Below are 23161 nucleotides of genomic sequence, written 5' to 3'. Positions count from 1 at the left end.
AACCTGACAGTGACGACGACGAGCAGCGAAGTAGCAGCTGTACGACAGAAAAAGAGAGTGGCCACTGGCTCGATGTGACGGTATGTCAAAAGCATGTCTTTTTATACACTCATGGCTTGAAATAATGCCAAACCAGGGGTGCGAATATTTTTTAGCACGACTAGAACGTATTATATATTCATATATGTTTCAGTGACACGGCACAAGCTTTGACATAGGATGCAGTATTCCTATATATTGTGCGCCCCTCGCTCGAGTCGCGTTATAACACGCCACACAGAAAGTCTTTGCCGTGTGTCTGTTGGCTTGTCATATAGGCAAAAGTATAGAGAACAGTACTGAAAAGTACTGTGTGGGTCTTTTTTTCCGACTCCCCAGTGCATAGTAACCATAATAGAGTCATGGGTATATACAAGGAAATCCTCACCTCGTCTGCGTTGCTTCGCTGCTGCATCGTGGCGGCTACGAGATTTAGTTCTCTTGCTGGCGGTGGTGGTCCTGATGGCCGTGGGAAAAATAGTTGGCACCGCAGCTGGTTTTAGCCTCTGCCTCTGTATCCAATTCTTTCTGGTAAGTCTTACTCAAAACACGCCGTTTCGAAGTGATCAGCACAATTTGGAATGCTTTCTAGGCACCCATAGCTGAGCACGTTTCTTCCCCTGTCGATCGACTTTGCCTATCCACTGGTAATGTATTCCTTTTTCATTTGGAAACCCAAACAAAATTAAAATAAAAACTCTCCCCGCTGCCTGAACCATTTGTACAACCCAATGCCACACATTAAACCATTGTGACATCATTAAATCATACGACAACAAATATACAAGGACGGGAACAAAAGCATGGAACAATAGCACACAATGCCGATTGAACAGGATGTTTGGCTTGTGTGACGTCACAGCCCCGGAAAGAGACAAAGACCGGAAGGCGCAGGATGCAAAAAGCTGGAGGAGGATTCTGCATCACATTTATCGATTTAACTTCTGTATATCTGCCTGCCATATAATCACTTCGAAATGGTAAATGTGGTTTGGAAAGGGGTTCTAGCATTATCAAGAAAACAATTTAAATCTTTGTCCTCTGACCTTTGAGTGTTCATATTTATGTCCATCCATCCATCTTCTACCGCTTATCCGAGGTCGGGTCGCGGGGGCAGGAGCTTTACCAGGGACGCCCAGACTTCCCTTTCCCCAGCCACTTCATCCATCTCTTCCGGGGGGATCCCGAGGCGTTCCCAGGCTAGCCAAAGGATGTAGTCTCTCCAGCGTGTCCTGGGTCGTCCCCGGGGTCTCCTCCCGGTGGGACGTGCCCGGAACACCTCACCAGGGAGGTGTCCGGGAGGCATCAGAATCAGATGCCCCAGCCACCTCATCTGGCTCCTCTCAATGTGAAGGAGCAACGGAGCTTCTCACCCTATCTCTAAGGGAGAGCCCGGACACCCTGCGGAGGAAACTCATTTCGGCCGCTTGTATCCGGGATCGCGTTCTTTCGGTCACGACCCACGGCTTGTGACCATAGGTGAGGGGAGGAATGTAGATCGACCGGTAAATCGAGAGCTTCGTGTTTCGGCTTAGCTCCTTCTCTACCACAATGGATTGATACAAAGTCCGCATCACTGCAGACGCTGCACCAATCCGCCTGTCGATCTCCCGTTCCATTCTTCCCTCACTCGTGAACAAGACCCCAAGATACTTGAACTCCTCCACTTGGGGCAGGATCTTATCCCCGACCTGGAGAGGGCACCCCACCCTTTTCCGACTCCATGGTCTCAGATTTGGAGGTGCTGATTCTCATCCCAGCCGCTTCACACTCTGCTGCGAACTGCTCCAATGAGAGTTGGAGGTCACTGCTTGATGAACCCAACAGAACCACATCATCTGCAAAAAGCAGAGATCCAATACTGAGGCCACCAAACCGGACCTCCTCTACGCTTCGGCTGCGCCTAGAAATTCTGTACATAAAAGTTATGAACAGAATCGGTGACAAAGGGCAGCCTTGGAGGAGTCCAACCCTCACCGGAAACGAGTCCGATTTACTTCCGGATATGCGGACCAAACTCTGACTCCGGTCGTACAGGGACTGAACAGCCCGTATCAGGGGTTTCGGTACCCCATACTCCCGAAGCACCCCCCATAGGACCACGGTCGAACGCCTTCTCCAAGTCCACAAAACAAATGTAGACTGGTTGGGCGAACTCCCCTGCACCCTCGTGGACCCTGCCAAAGGTGTAGAGCTGGTGCACTGTTCCACAGCCAGGACGAAAACCACACTGCTCCTCCTGAATCTGGGATTCAACTTCCCGACGGACCCTCCTCTCCAGCACCCCTGAATAGACTTTACCAGGAAGGCTGAGGAGTGTGATCCCTCTGAAGTTGGAACACACCCTCCGGTCCCCCTTCTTAAAAAGGGGGACCACCACCCCAGTCTGCCAATCAAGAGGCACTGTCCCCGATGTTGTCCCCACGCGATGTTGCAGAGACGCGTCAACCAGGACAGCCCTACAACATCCAGAGCCTTGAGGAACTCCGGGCGAATCTCATCCACCCCTGGGGCCTTGCCACCGAGGAGCTTTTTAACCACCTCGGTGACCTCAACCCCAGAGATAGGAGAGCCCGCCTCAGAGAACCCAGACTCTGCTCCCTCATGGGAAGGCGTGTCGGTGGAATTGAGGAGGTCTTCGAAGTATTCTCCCCACCGGTTCACAACGTCCCGAGTCGAGGTCAGCAGCGCCCCATCCCCACTATACACAGTGTTGATGGTGCACTGCTTTCCTCTCCTGAGATGTCGGATGGTGGACCAGAATTTCCGCCCGGAAGTCTTTCTCCATGGCCTCACCGAACTCCTCCCATGCCCGAGTTTTTGCTTCAGCAACCACCAAAGCTGCATTCCGCTTGGCCAGCCGGTACCCATCAGCTGCCTCAGGAGTCCCACAGGCCAAAGAGGCCCGATAGGACTCCTTCAGCTTGACGGCATCCCTCACCATTGGTGTCCACCAACGGGTTCGGGGATTGCCGCCACGACAGGCACTGACTACCTTACGGCCACAGCTCCGGTCGGCCGCCTCAGCAATAGAGGCGCGGAACATGGTCCAGTCGGACTCGATGTCCCCCGTCTCCCCCGGAATATGAGCAAAGTTCTGTCGGAGGTGGGAGTTGAAACTCCTTCTGACAGGGGATTGCGCCAGACGTTCCTAGTAGACCCTCACAATACGTTTGGGCCTGCCACGTCGGACCGGCATCTTCCCCCACCATCGGAGCCAACTCACCACCAGGTGGTGATCAGTTGACAGCTCTGCCCCTCTCTTTACCCGAGTGTCCAAGACATGCGGCCGCAAGTCCGATGACACGACCACAAAGTCGATCATCGAACTGCGACCTAGGGTGTCCTGGTGCCAAGTACACGTGTGGACACCCTTATGCTTGAACATGGTGTTCGTTATGGACAATTCGTGACGAGCACATAAGTCCAATAACAGAACACCGCTCGGGTTCTGATCGGGGGGGCCATTCCTCCCAATCACGCCCTTCCAGGTCTCACTGTCATTGCCCACGTGAACATTGAAGTCCCCCAGCAGAACGATGGAGTGCCCAGCGGGAGCGCTCTCCAGCACCCCCTCCAAGGACTCCAAAAAGGGTGGGTACTCTGAACTGGTATTTGGTGCATAGGCACAAACAACAGTCAGGACCCGTCCCCCCACCCGAAGGCGGAGGGAGGCTACCCTCTCGTCCACCGGGGTGAACCCCAACGTACAGGCGCCGAGCCGGGGAGCAATAAGTATACCCACACCTGCTCGGCGCCTCTCACCGTGGGCAACTCCAGAGTGGAAGAGAGTCCAACCCCTCTCGAGAGGACTGGTACCAGAGCCCAAGCTGTGCGTGGAGGCGAGTCCGACTATATCTAGTCGGAACTTCTCGACCTCACACACCAGCTCGGGCTCCTCCCCTGCCAGAGAGGTGACATTCCACGTCCCTAGAGTCAGCTTTCGGCCACCGCCCAGCTCGCATTGCACCCGACTCCTATGGCCCCTCCCACAGGTGGTGATCCCATGGGAAGGGGGACCTACGTTACCCTTTCGGGCTGTGCCCGGCCGGGCCCCATGGGTGCAGGCCCGGCCACCAGGCACTCTCCTTCGAGCCCCAACTCCAGGCCTGGCTCCAGAGGGGGGCCCCGGTGACCCGCGTCCGGGCAAGGGAAATCTTCTTCATAAGGGGTCTTTGAGCCGTGCTTTGTCTGGTCCCTCACCTAGGACCTGTTTGCCATGGGTGATCCTGCCAGGGGCATAAAGCCCCAGACAACTTAGCTCCTAGGATCATTGGGACACACAAACCACTCCACCACGATAAGGTGACGGCTCAAGGAGTGGTCATATTTATGTATTTATTTCAACTTAACATGGACCGTTTATTAATGTACCAAATATTCTATATTGTGTTGAAAAATACAATAGATTGTGTTCAATGGAAAAAAGTTTTTATTTACCCAATTTTTGAAAATCCTTACCTGGATGAATAAAAGTTCGATAAAAAAAATGCATGACTTAATGGACAGTTTTTACTGAGTTTCTAAATACAGCAGTGTGAAGTATTTGGTATCTGTAAATGTGTTTGCAGGAGTCTCTCCAGCGTGCCCGGACCACCTCACCAAGGAAGCGTCCTGGAGGCATCCTAAACAGATGTCCGAGCCATCTCATCTGGCTCCTCAAAATGCGGAGGAGCAGCAGCTCTACTCTGATCCCCTCCCGGATGACCGAGCTTCTCACCCTATTTCGAAGGGAGAGCCCTGACACCCTGCAGAGGAAACTCATTTCGGCCGTTTGCATCCGGTATCTTGTTCTTTCGGTCATAACCCACAGCTCGTGACCATAGCTGAGGGTAGGAACGTAGATTGACCGGTAAATAGAGAGCTTCACCTTTTGGCTTAGCTACTTCTTAACCACAACGGACCGATACAAAGTCTGCATTACTGCAGACCCTGCAGTAATGATAGATAGAGATAAGACAAGATATTTGAACTCCTCCACTTGTGGAAGGATCTCATCCGCAACCTGGAGAGCAAACGCCATCCTTTTCCGACTAAGGACCATGGGCTCAGATTTAGAGGTGCTGATTCTCATCCCAGCCGCTTTACACTCTGCTGCGAACCGCTCCAGTGAGGGTTGGAGATCACGGCCTGAGGAAGCCAACAAAACCACATCATCTGCAAAAAAGCAAAGATGCAATATTGAGGCCACCAAACTGGACACCCTCTACAACTCGGCTGCGCCTAGAAATTCTGTCCATAAAAGTTATGAACAGAATCTGTGACAAAGGGCAGCCTTGACAGAGTCCAACCCTCACTGGCTACGACCATTGAAGTCTGCACTCTCTAACTTTGTCTCCAAAACTTCTAACCTTGGCTGTCCCTCTGATGAGCTCATTTCTAATTTTATCCAACCTGGTCACTCCGAGAGCAAACCTCAACATCTTCATTTCTGCCACCTCCAACTCTGCTTCCTGTTGTCTCTTCAGTGGCATCGTCTCTAATCCGTACATCATGGCTGGCCTCACCACTGTTTTATAAACTTTGCCTTTCATCCTAGCAGAGACTCTTCTGTCACATAACACACACGTCTTCTGTTCCTCCACCCGTTCCAACCTGCTTGGACCCGTTTCTTCACTTCCTGACCACACTCACCATTGCTCTGTACGGTTGACCCCAAGTATTTAAAGTCCTCCACCCTTGCTATCTCTTCTCCCTGTAGCCTCACTCTTCCCCCACCACCCCTCTCATTCACGCACATATATTCTGTTTTACTTCGGCTAATCTTCATTCCTCTTCTTTCCAGTGCATGCCTCCATGTTTCTAACTGTTCCTCCAGCTGCTCCCTGCTTTCACTGCAGATCACAATGTCATCTGCAAACATCTTGGTCCACGGGGATTCCAGTCTAACCTCATCTGTTAGCCTATCCATCACCAATGCAAAAAGGAAGGGGCTCAGGGCTGATCCCTGATGCAGTCCCACCTCCACCTTAAATTCGTCTGTCACACCTCCAGCACACCTCACCGCTGTTCTGCTGCCCTCGTACATGTCCTGTATTATTCTAACATACTTCTCTGCCACTCCAGACTTCCGCATGCAGTACCACAGTTCCTCTCTGGGTACTCTGTCATAGGCTTTCTCTAGATCTACAAAGACACAATCTAGCTCCTTCTGACCTTCTCTGTACTTTTCCATCAACATCCTCAAGGCAAATAATGCATCTGTGGTACTCTTTCTAGGCATGAAACCATACTTTTGCTCGCAAATACTCACTTCTGTCCTGAGTCTAGCCTCCACTACTCTTTCCCATAACTTCATTGTGTGGCTCATCAACTTTATTCCTCTATAGTTGCCACAGCTCTGCACATCGCCTTTGTTCTTAAAAATGGGCACCAGTACACTTTTCCTCCATTCCTCAGGCATCTTCTCACGCACTAGAATTCTATTGAACAAGCTGGTCAAAACCTCCACAGCCACCTCTCCTAGATGCTTCCATACCTCCACAGGAATGTCATCAGGACCAACTGCCTTTCCATTTTTCATTCTCTTTAATGCCTTTCTAACTTCCCCCTTACTAATCATTGCCACTTCCTGGTCCACCACACTTGCCTCTTCTACTCTCCCATCTCTCTCATTTTCCTCATTCATCAACTCCTCGAAGTATTTTTTCCATCTAGCTAGCACACTGCTGGCACCAGTCAACATATTTCAGTCTCTATCCTTAATCACCCTAACCTGCTGCACATCCTTCCCATCTCTATCCCTCTGTCTGGCCAGCCTGTATAGATCATTTTCTCCTTCTTTAGTGTCCAACCTGCCATACATGTCATCATATGCCTCTTGTTTGGCCTTTGCCACCTCTACCTTTGCCCTGTGTCGCATCTCAATGTATTCCTTTTGCCTCTACTCGGTCCTCTCGGTGTCCCACTTCTTCTTAGCTAACCTTTTTCCTTGTATGATTTCCTGTACTGTGAGGTTTTACCACCAAGTCTCCTCCTCTCCTTTCCTGCCAGAAGATACACCAAGTACTCTCCTGCCTGCCTTCCTGATCACCTTGGCTGCAGTGGTCCAGTCTTCTGGAAGCTCCTCCCGTCCACCAAGAGCCTGTCTCACCTCTTCCCGAAAAGCTGCACAACACTCGTCCTGTCTCAGCTTCCACCACATGGTTCTCTTCTCTGCCTTTGTCTTCCTAATCTTCCTCCCCACCACCAGAGTCATCTTACACACCACCATCCTATGCTGTCTTGCCACACTCTCCCCTACCACTACCTTACAGATCCTTCAGATTACATCGTCTGCACAAGATGTAATCCACCTGCGTGCTTCTACCTCCGCTCTTGTAGGTTCGTGCCTCTTCTGGAAAAAAGTGTTCACTACAGCCATTTGCATCCTTGTTGCAAAGTCTACCACCATCTGTCCCTCCAAGTTCCTTTCCTGGATGCCGTATTTACCCATCACTTCTTCATCACCCCTATTACCTTCACCAACATGTCCATTACAATCTGCACCAATTACGACTCTCTCTCTGTCTGGGATGCTCAGAACTACTTCATCTAGCTCCTTCCAGAATTTCTCTTTCACCTCTAGGTCACATCCTACCTGTGGGGCATAGCCACTAATCACATCTCACCCTCAATTTCAAATTTCAGCCTCATCACTCGATCTTGATACTCTTTTCACCTCCAAGACATTCTTAGCCAACTCTTCTTTTAAAATAACCCGACTCCATTTCTCTTCCCATCTACACCATGGTAAAATAATTTAAACCCTGCCCCTAAACTTCTAGCCTTACTGCCTTTCCACCTGGCCTCCTGGACACACAATATATCAACCTTTCTCCTAATCATCATGTCAACCAACTCCCGAGATTTTCCTGTCATAGTCCCAACATTCAAAGTCCCCACATTCAGTTCTAGGCTCTGTGCTTTCCTCTTCTCTTTATGCCAAAGAACCCGCTTTCCACCTCTTCTTCTTCTTTGACTTCGACCCACAGTAGCTGAATTTCCAACGGCGCACTGCAGGTTGACGGCGCCGGTGGCGGACGTTGTTAACCCGGGCTACGACCGATCCGGTATGGAATTCTTTGGATGAACGCTCATATTTGTTTGGCAAGGTTTTAAGCCGGATGCCCTCCTGACGCAACCCTCTGCATTTATCCGGGCTTGGGACCGGCCTACAGTTTGCACTGACTTGTGCCCCCCATAGGGCTGCATTGTATAAGGGAACAATAAATGAATAAAATTATCGTAATAAAATATTGTTTGTGTCTAAGTATATACAAGAGATAAACACTAATATTAACAATGAGGGTGATGAAAAAGTTAGCAATGCTCACTTGAATATAGTGGGTTGTATGTATTTCAACTGCTAACATGTCCATTACACTTGGATGGACCCATTAGTTATCATTATTTATACAGTAGTTAGTTTCACTGCATATGATTAGTCTAGTACATAATTATGTCATTACTACCTTATATGGACCGGACCATGGAGTAGTATAAGATTCCTAGAATATAATATACACGATCAACTTCCTAAATCATTACTATTATACTAGTAAGGTATGTTTGCAGAATTCGAGATAGGACCTGATAAGTTTTCTAATTCATCCTACTCCTTTTCAACATTCCTGTGATTATTATTATTATTTTTCAATTGTAGAATATGTTCCTTGGCTCCATAAAGGTTGGAAATCACTGCTCTCGTCAGATCGTGTATTCTAATCAGTCAAATAATGGGTGCTAACTTACTGTAATTAAATTACTTTATTTTTAATTAAATTACTTCACCCACACCAAAACCTTAGAGCATGATTCGACAGAACGGCGGCATGTTTACGTCCAACTGTTCGTGCTAGCAGTAGCTTCCTAGGCTACATAACGTTGTGGTGCCTGCTTGCGAGCCGTATCGTATTAAAAGTATGTGAACATACCTCAAGCAAGCCTTAAACGAACGTCCTCTCCCCTCCTGAACACCGGTGACCACCAACACACGTTTTTCCCCATTTTGTTTTTATAATCCAGTCGGCGCGATCCACAGTAACAAGTGTATCGGGTCTCATTTGAGTTGACAACATAAAGCCCAATGATCGTAAAAAAAACGGTATGCTGTGGTATCGGAATACAAGATTTTATTGCAGTAGTCTGACATATCGTGAAAGAGCAAATTGGTCTTGTAGTCTGATCTGGGCATTACGTGTTGTCCGTCTCAGACGTGCTGTCTGTCCCACACCGCCGACATGTTTTTTTTTTTTTTTTTTTTAAATAACTTTATTGGCCGTCAGTTATTTCCAATACTCCGTCAAAAAATATGCAGCAAGGCTAAAAATAAACTAGCTTTTGGATTCAAATATACTGTGCACGATGGTGACGCAGAGTAAATGTCTTTTGCAGAGCCGATCAATAACATTAATTGGATCGGCATATTATGACATTAAAGCCGATCAGCATAAAATCCTAATTATCGGCCGATACTGACAAGGCCGATAAAATCGGTGTGAAGTCTACTGCATGTGAATTGACATGTCCAAGTAGTCTTGCTCCGCCCTTGTCCTGTCTCTGACTCAGGTGTTGCAAAATCAACTCAGCAGAGGCCAAGGTGAGTTTTACTTCAATCGTATGACTCTCAAGAAACAATGTACAAATATGTAAAATGTAATTATAAACATCCATGCTCCATGACATTATAGAGTAAATGCATTTTTTTTATTATTTCCTAATGACGTCAGGTCTATTTGTAGTAATTTTTATTTCTTGTACAGTTTTGTGAAAATCTGTTTTTAAAAAAAAGTTATCAGTATTCAGTGTTGTGTGTGAAATGCATGTAATAGGGCAGTGTCCTTTCTGAAGGACACTGCCCGATCAAGATTGGAGTGACACGACCCAGTACTGGAATACAAGACAAACATCTTGACATAATTGAACCATGCATATCTTGTAAATAAAATGTGTTAAATACTTTTAATTAGTTTCATATTTTTTGTTTTAAATATACAATCCATTAACAAACGTTGAATAGAGCATTTATGTTTATGAACTGGAAGGAGATACTAAATGTACCACTGATTTCTGAGTGGCAATTGTGAAGGAGGAACCATTCATTTTCAGTTCTTTATTTATAACCATTGAACAATTTCAAAATGGTAGGGGTCAATCTGCAGAAATTCCTCTATGTAAATTTAAAAGATAAGGTGCAAAGGGATCTCCAAATATTTATAAAGTAATATAACATGCACATTTCTACTGGAGCGATGCTTTGAAAATATGAAACGTGGTTCCTCATTGTTTGCTTTGTCTGAATCCTATAAAATTTCCTTGGGGATTTTCCACATTACATATTACGATGGGTGATCTTGGTGGAATTGTTTGTTGTTTTCTCCAGGGTAATGAAGGACATCAGCTGTCCAGATGTCATTCCACATTCCTCTGGCTTGGCGTAAAACTCCCCCGTCCAAGATGGTGTCCATGAGGTTTGTCGTGTCTGTAGTTATGGCAGACACCAATCCGTTGATCAGGGGCTGAAGAGTGGGAGGTCTTTCCCCAGATGTCTCGTGGCAGACGTCAAAACATGGAGCTGGGGTCACATCGCAGAAATTTCTTTATCGCACTATGTGATTAAACTCAGTCTGTCAGCTCTCTCCTGTCAAGCAAGACATTTTGGTGATTAGATTCTGTGTTTGTGAAATTGGCTTTCCATTGTTGCAAATATTGTATCTACTCTCTGATGTCCACAGATAAGAGCCGTTTGAAGAATTATTTAAACAATTTCCTCATACCCATCCCATCAACAAAAATGAATGAATACAGTACCATTTTTTTTCTGTTTTACATTTAAATGCGTGGTTATTAAATATTTTTTTGTCACGGCCCACACTGTAGTTAGGATTTCCATCAGATGGCCGTTATGATTGGAAATAAATGTTTAATTGGCTCATCATAATACCTATACATATTAAGGTGAGGCATCATTTGAATTTGAGCGATTCCGGTCCCGAATCCGGTTCCAAACATTTCTCGGTTTCGATTCTTATAGGGGACTGGGTCAGAAAACTGCATAGTTGAAATAAAGGGTGTCAAACTTATGAACATCCATTTTCTTAGCAGCCTGCAGCATAAACTAAAATTAACATTTGACTCTGTTTTTTTTTTATAACCAGTATCAATATCAAACCTATGAAATAAAAGACAGTGTCTGGAACTAACCCAATTGACTTAATATTCATTAATTATTGTTTCAGCTAAAAGTGAAACATAGCATTAGTCAAATAGTTATTTGCAACTGTTTATCACATCAAATAGTTTATATGCGCAAGTTTTAACATGACCTCCTGTTTTCAGCATATAGCCTTTTATTTTGAAGGGTTTGCACCGGATTTTGGCATGAAAAATAACTTCACACAAAACCGGTAAAAAACTAAACTAAAACAAAAAAAGAGTAATGAATAAATGCTCTGTAAAACGTTTATTCCTTTATCTACCCACCGATGAGACACAAAGTTAGTGTTTGTAATACTGTGAGACAACGATTTTGTGAATTTTGTTCCAATTCATTGTGATTGCTAGTTGCTAGTTTGACCTTTGGTGAAGTTTAGCTCAATTTTAAGCTTGTAATGCAACCGTTTCTACTTTCTTTCCAGTATGGTAATTTATATTTAAATTTTGTGGCTGTAATCAGCTCTTACATTTGTTTGAAGACTAAAATAAACGCTCAAAACCATCAGTGCAAGAGTGCAACCCTCCGTTCAACTTGTTAGATGCCTCAATGTTGTCATAGACGTATTTTATTGTTTCACTCACCCAACTGACTTAACTGAAGTTCCGCTGAGGATCGGAGCGGGAGGGAGCACGTCAGACTTCTACACATTGTGAAAGCCTCCTTTGCACAATATAATCTTAATCCAAGTGTTCCACTGAGGTGACTGGTCATTTATTTTAACATAGTTAAGACACTTTTGTTCACCGCTGCCATAAGGCACAAGCACGTCTTCGTTGGTTTTTGCCACTTTCTTCTTTGGGTTCGGCGGACTGTAGGCATCGAAACTGGGAACCAAATTTTTTTTTTATTTGAACGACTCCGGGAGAACTGAAATGTTAGTCTCGGTTCCAACCGGTTCTCGATTCTGGATGCCCAACCCTAATACAGTGGCGCAAATAAGTATTTAGTCAGTCACCAATTGTGCAGGTTATCCCACTTAAAAAGAGGAGTCAAGACTGTAATTTTCATCATAGGTATACCTCACCAATGAGAGAAAAAATGAGGGGGAGTGGGGAATCCAGAAAATCACATCTGATTTTTAAAGAATTTATTAGCAAATTATGGTGGAAAATAAGTATTTGGTCACCAACAAACAAGCAAGATTTCTGGCTCTCAGAGACATGTAACTTCTTCTTTAAGAGGCTCCTCGGTCCTCCACTCGTTACTTGTATTAAAGGCACCTGTTTGAACTCGTCAGTATAAAAGACACCTGTCCACAACTTCAAACAGTCACACTCCAAACTCCACTATGGGCAAGACCAATGAGATGTCAAAGGACACCAGAAACAAAATTGTAGACCTGCACTAGGCTGGGAAGACTGAATCTGCAATAGGTAAGCAACTTGGTGTGAAGAAATCAACTGTAGGAGCAATTATTAGAAAATGGAAGTGTGAAAGAATTCATTACTATTATAGTTATGTTTAAAGCATATTCATATTTTGTAGAAATTCACCCACGCAGATTTGTGGACGAGACAAGGAAGCTGTCTGGTTCACACTTCCTCAAGCAGATGTGTAACTATGCTGACTGTTAAAAAACTGTTAAAATAACAGGAAACGATCTAAGCATTTCTATATATAGCTGTGCATTTCAGTAAAGTTCCATTGTGTTGTATCCTGCTTTGCTTCAAATAAATAGCGGACGAGGCCAGCAATTCGTTGACAGTCTTGGTGAGCACACTCTCCCAGTGAGTTGCTCTGCTGTCCCTCGCGAGCAAAGGACAATCTTGGCTGGTGTGAGTTCACTTCGATACAGTCCTCAGGCTTGTCTCAGTTGTTTTGAAGAAACTTCTCTGACAGGAAGACATACAAGACCACTGATAATCTACCTCGATCTGGGGCTCCACGCAAGACCTCACCCCGTGGGGTCAAAATGATCACAAGAGTGGTGAGCAAAAACCCCTGAACCACACAGGGTGACCAGTGAATGACGTGCAGAGAGCTGGAAGCAAAGTTACAAAGGCTACATTCAGTAACACACTACACCGCCAGGGACTCAAATCCTGCAGTCCCAGACGTGTCCCCCTGCTTAAGCAAACATGTCCAGGCCCGTCGGAAGTTTGCTAGAGAGCATTTGGATGATCCAGAAGATGATTGTAAGAATGTCATATGGTCAGATGAAACCAAAATAGAAGTTTTTGGTAAAAACTGAACTTGTTGTGATTAGAGGAGAAAGAATGCTGCATTGCATCCAAAGAACACCATACCTACTGTAAAGCATGGGGGTGGAAACCATGCTTTGGAGCTGTTTTTCGGCAAAGGGACCAAGACGACTGATCCGTGTAAAGGTAAGAATGAATGGGGCCATGTATCATGAGATTTCGAGTGAAAACCTCCTTCCATCAGCAAAGACATTGTCATGCTGAAAGACCCAGCCATGTTTCATCAATGACAATGATCACAAACACACCAGTATAAAAGACACCAGAAAATCACATCTGATTTTTAAAGAATTTATTAGCAAATTATGGTGGAAAATAAGTATTTGGTCATCAACAAACAAGCAACCGGGCTACCGAGTGGCTTCGTAAGAAGCATTTCAAGTTCCTGGAGTGGCATAGCCAGTCTCCAGAGCTCAACCCTATAGAAAATCTTTGGAGGGAGTTGAAAGTCTGTGTTGCCCAGCGACAGCCCCAAAACATCACTGCTCTCGAGATCTGCATGACAAAATGGGCCAAAATACTAGCAAGTGTGTTAAAACCTTGAAGACTTACAGAAAACGTTTGACCTCTCTCATTGCGAACAAAGGGTATATAACAAAATATTGGAATTAACGTTTGTTATTGACCAAATACTTATTTTCCACCATAATTTGCTAATAAATTCTTTGAAAATGTGATTTTCTGGATTTTTTTTTTTTTTTCATTTTGTCTCTCATAGGTGAGGTATACCTATGATCATGCCACATCTTTTAAAGTGAGTGAACTTGCTCAATTGGTGGCTGACTAAATACCTTTTTGCCCCACTGTACATAAACAACAAATTAATGGATAACTTGTTTAGAAAGCAGAAGGATGATAATTTGTTCAGCTATTTTTGAAGTTACTGTAAAAATGGGTTTGGTCACAAAATGCTTTTGCGACTGCTCAACATTTTTTACATATGACAATTTGGAAGTTTTGGTACAATTTTTCTTAGCAAGAATCATGGTAGTTGACACAATTTGCCTTCACCTGTGATTTACGGTTTCTAAAAATGTGTTTGTCTGCAAATGGATATGTACTAATCATATGATAATTACACAGTGTGCATAGCCTACCTCCCAGAGATGGCTGGTGTCACCACTAGCTGTGCTCTCCAATGGGGAACTCTGAACAAAAAAAGATAAATTCACCGGACATTGCCTCTGTACTATGATATGTAGTATTGTTATTTATAGCTTATATCAATGCTCCTTGTTGCTGAATGGGGCTAATAATTTAAAAAAATGTACCATTCATGCTATTAACTTTCTAATTATAATGCCACGAGTTACTTTGCCACTTACATACAGTATAACAAATTGTTTTGTTTTTACTTACCGGTGAAGAAGACATGCCAAAAATGGCAAAGTTGCTTCTACAAGGTGACGATGCTAAAGCCAGCTGATGACTTGTGCATGCACGCCTGCAAGGGGCGTGAATTCGGCCAGTGGGGAGGGGGGGGGAAGAGGGAGTCGTGAAGTGAGGCTGCATTCAAATCTTGCTAGCGGTTTCAACACTACACAATGCAGGTTCAACTAGTCTCTAAGCTTCTTGGGTTTTTAGTACAGAATGCTTTAAAACTGGCAGTTAAAAAATATTATAAACAACAAAAAAACCTGATAATAATAGAGATTGGACGATAGGAAACATTTAATCGTGATCATTTGTTTAGCCGTGTCATCCAGCCCTACCGCCAACTACAATGCAACAATTATGGATCACAGCGTCAGATGAGGTTTACCTTGGCGGTGGATCTGAGGCCTCACTCATCAAAAAGTGCGTAGGATTCTTACTAAAACATATGCACAAAAGCTGAAAATGGCATCAGACCAAAATCCTAACAAATCGAGCATACGCACACAGGCACACCTGTAGGGATTTTTTTTTTTTTTTTTTTTTTAAAGTTTCAAAAAAAAACATTATTTTTACAAAGAATTCCATTCAATTGACAGTTTTACTGCTACTACACTGGAAAGCCCTAAGAATTTATCTAACAATTTTATCATTTAAGAAGAGGGAAAATTACATCAGTTTACCACATTTTAATCATTTACAACCGATGATCAAATTAAGGGCTTTTTTTTCAGGGTAGTTGCATAATGTGCAAATCGAGACAGCAACATGGCTGCGAGATGAAACCGGAAAAGCACTGTTCAATCTTTTATTGCATATAAAATACAACACGTGAATATATTACATGAAAGAAGTGGTTTAATGTGTCCTTTGTTTATTCTCATTGGAATAGCAGTCGCTGAGCGCTTGTAGGACGCAACCAGGCACCCCCCTCCATCCACTGCCCCATGCACACCACACGCCAAATGCAAATTTTCAATCAATATTCATATTACACACACCTGTAGGGAATTATTGCCATGTAGAGAATTTTACTTGACAAATAACAGTTCCACTTAGGAAAGTCTGCGCGATCAACGTGCATACTTTCCTAAGTGGAACAATAAAAATTCTAAATCAGCTCATGATTATAAATGAGACTGGATAATGTATTGTAAAGGTAGAATTTATGCCAATGGCAGAAACAATTCGGGGGGAAAAAAAAAAAAAAAAAAACTTCTGAGCGAAGTTGACATGCTTATCGGTGAGGTGGAGGCGAGGAAGGTAGCTTTGGAAGCACCACAACACATAAAAGGAAACGCAGCAAGGCATGAGATCACTGCTGCAGTGAACGCAGTGAGTGAGGAGGATCGACTACAGAGGAAATTTAAACAATGGTCCAACATAAAAGTAGATGCCAATAAATATAATTGAAACCCATTCCCAGATGCCAATTTAATTTTGCATTAGATTATTCCTTGTGTGTTTTGGACATACTTGGCAAATCAAGATGATTCTGATTCTGATCTCGATCGATCAATTAATGTACATTATTTAACAGAGAGGCCAATTTAAAGAAATAAGGGATAGGCTCCAGCACGCCCGCGACCCTAGTGAGGATAAGCGGTACAGAAAATTGATGGATGTAAAAACAGCCATCATTTCTTTTCCATTTCGCTGTGCCGGATTTCAGGCACGTGGATTTAGAGGAGGTCCACCAAAATCGCATTCTCTCATTGTTTCGTGCAAGGTAATCCTTGCCCTTTTAAAGATTTTGTTGTTGGAAAATCCCTTTTCCACTTCATTTTTTAAAATTTAAATTCAGGTGAGATCTGTGGTTCTGACAAAGATGAAAATGTTCCTCAATTTTGGCATCGACAATCACCCTTCACAGGATTCGACCACGATATAAAACTATATGTGATTGATTCATTATTATTATCCTTGTTTTCTTTGAAGTTTGAATTCTGATGATGCACATGCTCTCACTTAGACCCAGAAAAAGAGATGGCTCGAGCGGTCACCATTGAAAAATCTGTAAATGGCCTTTTGAAACATCAACTTTTTAACTAATAAGACTAACATACGAGCATTTTTCTATCAAATAGTCAAGGTTTTGGTCGCAAATTTCCCAATGATTAATGTTGATTTCTGGACAAGAAAATTTTGGCCAATTTGCCATGTAAAATGTTGCATAAAATCCTTAATCCTTATCCGATTCATACAAACTAGGGCTGGTTTTATTCGTCTTTCACTCCTCTATCAAAGGATAGTCTTATTTTATATATACAGATATTTTGAAAATTGTATTAACATACCTACAGTTTTCACTTAGTTGCATGATAATTTTTTTTATACTAACAGTTGTCCAATAATAGTGCACACAAAGACATTTGTCATAAGAAAGTCAAAACCTCAATTTGACGTTATTAAATATTCTCATTTGGGGTTTATTGACATTTTGGATAGACCAATAGCACTCCTGTTCAATAATAAAATTAATCTTCAAACATACAATTGAATTGAATATTAGTAATTATCTTACTCTCTCAAAAGACAAAACAGCCGACTTGGACAGATGAAGCAAATTAGCTTCGTCAATATACATGTGAAAATGAATTCAGAAGGCTAACCTTCATAACACACTCGAGCTATTATTTCCAATTGTACGTGCCTACTCTCAATACCACGCTGTAGAGTATTGTGGATGTTATTAAAAGCATGGTATCTAATAGTTTGCCGAAATTAAACGAGAGCTGATGTCATTCAACTAATCCCAAAAAATACAATGACGACCAAGGCAATGTTTTTGAGTTCATTTTTGGAGGGCACGTACTGTTGTTTCACTGTCAGGCGCAAGAACTGCAAGTAATATGAGCAATTACTCACTGTGAAAAAGCTTACGGTACCATACATGCTAAATGGAACAGCAAATATTTCTTACTTGATTCTAGACGCCATCTTTCGGTCCGGAACACATTTACTTGGAGAAGATAACAGCGTGATCCGAAGCAAACATTTGTAACATGTTACAGAGGAAGTAAACCAACGGTGTCTCGCAATGAATCATGGGAGTTGAAGTAACATCTGTCGTGTAGGCAGTATGGCAATACGCAACATTCTGATGACACAAACTACAGTTGCCACAATTCTTAGTAATAAAAGTCGCGTGACTTTATAACGGTCCGTGCCATTCTTTTTTCACTTTTTAAAGTTTCACTATCGGTTTGGCAAATTTTTCTAAACAGAAATTACATTCCCAAAACTCCACCTCTCAGTCTTATGCTCCATGCTTCATTGGCAATGGTTACTGTACTCGTTTTTTGTGTCGAGCTAACAAAATACAAGTATATTTAAAAAAAAATACTTAACAAATTTAAAAATTAGCAATATACAGTAACAGTTACTTCCAAGGTTTGACAACACACATTGCACTCATACTGCCAGGAAACTCACCATTTTCGTTCACACACATGAAGTAACTTAGGTGGAGGCACATAGACTTAATAGTTCAGAGGTTGTGGGTTCAACTCTGGGCTCTGGCCTTCCTGTGTGGCGTTTGCATGTTCTCCCTCTACCTGTGTGGGCTTTCTCCAGGTACTCTGCTTTCTTACCTGTTGAGGTGAATGGATGGAGAATAAAGAGTATTTTATTTCAAGCATGGCAAATTTATTAAGGTGTTGCGGTCCCATCAGCCTCATGGAACCAACAGCTACATAAAGTGTGGCTAACTGTGGCACAAGCATAATATTGCACATCAACTGAGCGCATTATTTATTTATATATATATATATATATATATGTGTGTGTGTGTGTGTGTGTGTGTGTATATATATATATATATGTGTGTGTGTGTGTGTGTATATATATATATATATATATATATATATATATATATATATGTGTGTGTGTGTGTGTGTGTGTATATATATATATGTGTGTATATATGTGTATATGTATGTATATATATATATATATATGTATATATATATGGATGTGTATGTATATATGTATGTGTATATATATATATAATATATATGTAAATATATACACACACATACATATACACACACACACACATACAGTGAAGCATATTTTTATAGATGCCAGCACGGTGGACGACTGGTAAGCACATCTGCCTCACAGTTCTGAGGACCGGGGTTCAAATTCCGGTCTTGCCTGTGTGGAGTTTGCATGTTCTCCCCGTGCCTGGGTGGGTTTTCTCCGGGCACTCCAGTTTCCTCCCCATCCCAAAAACATGCGTGGTAGGTTGATTGAGGACTCTAAATTGCCCGTAGTTGTGAGTGTGAATGGTTGTTTGTTTCCATGTGCCCTGCGATTGGCTGGCGACTGCTTCAGTGTGTACCCCGCCTCCCGCCCGAAGATAACTGGGATAGGCTCCAGCAGCCCGCGACCCTAGTGAGGATAAGCGGGAAAGAAAATGGATGGATGGATGGACTTATGAGCAAAGCCACACACCTGTCTATATAAGACCTTACAGCTCACAGTGCATGCCAGAGCAAATGAGTATCATGAGGTCAAAGGACAGAGACAGAATTGTGGCAAGGCACAGATCTGGCCAAGGTTCCCAAAAATTTCTGCTGCACTTAAGCTTCCAAAGTGGCCTCCATAATCCTTAAATGGAAGATGTTTGGGATTACCAGAACCCTTCCTAGAGCTGTAGAGCTGGCTGGCTGTCTGGCCAAACTGAGCAATCGGGTGAGAAGGTAAAGAAGAACCCAAAGATCACTGTGGCTGATCTTCAGAGATGCAGTCGGGAAATGGGAGAAAGTTTCTCTGGTCTGATGAGACCAAGATAGAACTTTTTGGCCTTAATTCTAAACAATATGTGTGGAGAAAACCAGGCACTGCTCATCACCTGTCCAATACAGTCCCAACAGTGAAGCATGGTGGTGGCAGCATCATGCTGTGGGGGTGTTTTTCAGCTGCAGGGACAGGACGACTGGTTGCAATCGAAGGAAAGATGAATGCGGCCAAGCACAGGAATATGCTGGACGAAAACCTTCTCCTTCACCTTCCAACAAGACAATGACCCAAAGCACACAGCTAAAATAACGAAGGAGTGGCTGCAGAACAACTCCGTGACTGTTCTTGAATGGCCCAGCCAGAGCCCTGACTTAAACCCAATTAAGCATCTCTGGAGAGACCTGAAAATGGCTGTCACCAACATTCACCATCCAACCTGACAGAACTCAAGAGGATCTGCAAGGAGGAATGGCAGAGGATCCCCAAATCCAGGTGTGAAAAACTTGTTGCATCATTTCCAAAAAGACTCATGGCTGTATTAGCTCAAAAGGGTGTTTCTACTAAATAATGAGCAAAGAGTCTGAATACTTATGGCTGTGTGATATTTCAGTTTTTTAATAAATCTGCAAAAATTTTAACAATTCCGTTTTTTTCTGTCAATATGGGGTGGTGTGTGTGCATTAATGAGGGAAAAAATGAACTTAAATGATTTTAGCAAATGGCTGCAATGTAACAAAAGTGAATAATTTAAGGGATATATATATATATATTCTTTTCCTTTCGGCTTGTCCATAGATAAGCTTGGACACATCACTCTGTGAACAGCCAGCCTCCTGAGAACCTTTGTGGCTTAGTCATCATATGAAACTTTAGTGTCATACTCATCCTATGGAGGGTATCAATGATGACCATTTTCTTCCGCTTATCCGAGGTCGGGTCGCGGGAGAAATCGCTTTAGCAGGGATGCCCAGACTTCCTTCTCCCCAGCCACTTCATCCAGCTCTTCTGGGGGTATCCTGAGGTGTTCCGAGGCCAGCCGGGAGACATAGTCTCTGGGACGTGCCCGGGGTCTCCTCCCGGTGGGACGTGGCCGGTTAGTTTTTTTTTTTAATATACTTGTATTTTGGGAAGGTGCCCAGGAGGCATCAGAATCAGAAACAGAATCATCTTTATTTGCCAAGTATGTCCAAAAAACACACAAGGAATTTGTCCCCAGTAGTTGGAGCCGCCCTAGTACGACAACAGACAGTCAATGAGAGAGAACACTTTTGAGACATAAAGACATTGACAAAAAAAAAAGCAGTAAAGGATTGCTAGAGCGGCACGGTGGACAACTGGTTAGAGCGTCAGCCTCACAGTTCTGAGAACCCGGGTTCAATCCCTGGCCCCACCTGTGTGGAGTTTGCATCTTCTCCCCGTGCCTGCGTGGGTTTTCTCCGTGTCATGGTCTGTGTTTTGTTTTGGTTTGGGTTGTGTTTAGTTTTGTTCCATGTTTTCCTGTGTTCCATGTTTGTCGTGTGCTCATTAGGTTGTCGTGTCCACCTGTTCTCGTCTACTTTGTGTCGACCAATCAGCTCTCTCCAGCCACTCGTGTCTTGTCCAGGTGTTCCTCGTTGTCTCGTCAATCTGTTTGTATTTAGTTCCCTGGTTTCGTTCAGTTCTTGTCGGTTCATTGTCATTGTGACATGTCTTTGCCATGTCATAGTCACCAGTTGTCTTTATCATTGTGGTATGTCATTGTCAAGTGTCATTTTCCCTTTCTATTCCACGTCTTACTCACAGGTCATAGTTTGTTTCCAGTTTCAGATATTCGAGTGTTTCTTTGTTACTTTAATTTGATTGGTATCTGTTGTGGGACTTTGTTCAGTTTTCCCTTTTTGAAGATTAAATATTATTTTGAGACTCCCGCACTCCTGCCTTGCCTCGCTGCTTCCCTGCAATTGGCTCCACCATGTTCTTGCCTTGCATTACTCGCCCTCGCCCTAACCACGTACGTGACAGAATGAACCGCCCAGAACAGGACCCAGCGGGAAGAACAAGGCGTCACCCTGGACACCACCAAACTGCCTCCCACTGTCCTCAGCCTGCCATCCATACCTACCCTCCTCCAGTAAGCCCTATCGTTCAGTCTTTTCTGTCCTTTTCATCGGGTCCCCCCACTTGTCCTAGTTATTCACCATGCCCTACTATTTTACAGCCACATGTTTCTTTAGATTCTGATTTTTCTGATTGTGAAGATGGCCCCGATTTAGTTAACCTCCTGTCTGATTCTGAATCTGACACAGATTTAGATTTTTCTGGTTCCTTCCCTAGTTTATCCCGTCCTCGTCAGTTTTTGTTACGTCTCCCCGTTTCCAACCCCAGTGAGTCCAAAACCTTTCCCTCGGACCTTTTCTTGGGCACCAGTTTGGCCATCTACCCGGGACCGCCGCGTGGTGGCCAACGGAGGCGCCCAAGTAAAGGTCAAATTTTCCCCCCTCGTTTTTCCCCTGTTCACAAGTCACTTAATTTTTCACCTGTTCCCACACGTTGTTCCACGGCTCCAATTAAGTCACGTCTAGTCAAACCTGCCACCATGTTCAGTACCAGCCATTTTTCCTAGTTCACCTTCCCGAGACCTTGATGGCGGCAGGCTGAGGAAGCGGCGGCAGGCCCCCGTTCCTGCTCCTCGGCAGCTGCGGCATGCCCCCGTTCCTGCTCCTCGGCAGCTGCGGAAGGCCCCCGTTCCTGCTCCTCGGCAGCTGCGGCAGGCCCCCGTTCCTGCTCCTCGGCAGCTGCGCCAGGCCCCCGTTCCTGCTCCTCGGCAATTGCGCCAGGCTCCCATTCCTGCGGCGCTCGTCCAGCGGCCGCCACCCGTCCTTGCTCCGGCGGGGCTCGTCCAGCGGCCGCCACCCGTGCGCCACCCGTCCTTGCTCCGGCGGCGTTCGTCCAGCGGCCGCCACCCGATCGCACTACGGCGGCGTTCGTCCAGCGGCCGCCACCCAACCCTATTGCCTGGCCCCTGCATTACCATTGGGTTCGGCAACATGGCCGTCCGCCTGAATGGCCCTATAAAGACCCTGGTGCCTGGCGTCTTGGACGACCTCCTCAACCGCTCAGCCAAGCACCTCACCCCGGGTGGCCTGGATGGCCACCAGACTGACCTGAGGGGTGGACTCTGTACCCTCCTCCAGGCCCCCTTCCGCCCACCCTGGGTTGGTGACTTTTTGGTTGTTGTTTGGGGAACGTCTGGGATCCGTTCCTTTAGAGGGGGGGTACTGTCATGGTCTGTGTTTTGGTTTGGGTTGTGTTTAGTTTTGTTCCATGTTTTCCTGTGTTCTATGTTTGTCGTGTGCTCATTAGGTTGTTGTGTCCAACTGTTCTCGTCTACTTTGTGTTGACCAATCAGCTCTCTCCAGCCACTCGTGTCTTGTCCAGGTGTTCCTCGTTGTCTCGTCAATCTGTTTGTATTTAGTTCCCTGGTTTCTTTCAGTTCTTGTCAGTTCATTGTCGTTGTCACGTCTTTTCCATGTCATAGTCGTCAGTTGTCTTTATCATTGTGGTATGTCATTGTCAGGTGTCATTTTCCCTTTCTATTCCACGTCTTACTCACAGGTCATAGTTT

The 23161-nt window shown here is 44.4% G+C and overlaps 1 protein-coding gene across 9 annotated transcripts in view; it reads right to left on the bottom strand.

The window, feature by feature from the left end:
• Positions 1-17840, bottom strand: part of dennd1a (DENN/MADD domain containing 1A) — a 185733-nt gene extending 167893 nt beyond the window's left edge. For 8 of the 9 annotated variants that reach the window (XR_009769862.1, XM_061697487.1, XM_061697491.1 and 5 more), the window contains exon 1: positions 1086-1170. Coding sequence is in view for 8 of the 9 variants with exons in the window: in XM_061697487.1 (XP_061553471.1) it covers positions 1086-1111 (26 nt within the window). In the remaining variant the exon portion in view is untranslated. Of the gene's footprint in view, positions 1-1085; positions 1171-17734 lie in introns of those variants that run through there. The other variant, XM_061697489.1, reaches the window with a different exon arrangement.
• Positions 17841-23161: the final 5321 nt, after the last annotated feature.

Source organism: Phycodurus eques, chromosome 15 (assembly GCF_024500275.1).
Source record: "Phycodurus eques isolate BA_2022a chromosome 15, UOR_Pequ_1.1, whole genome shotgun sequence".
NCBI lineage: Eukaryota > Metazoa > Chordata > Actinopteri > Syngnathiformes > Syngnathidae > Phycodurus > Phycodurus eques.
Note: the sequence above shows the minus strand (reverse complement) of the source record. Positions and strands in the feature narration are given on the sequence as shown.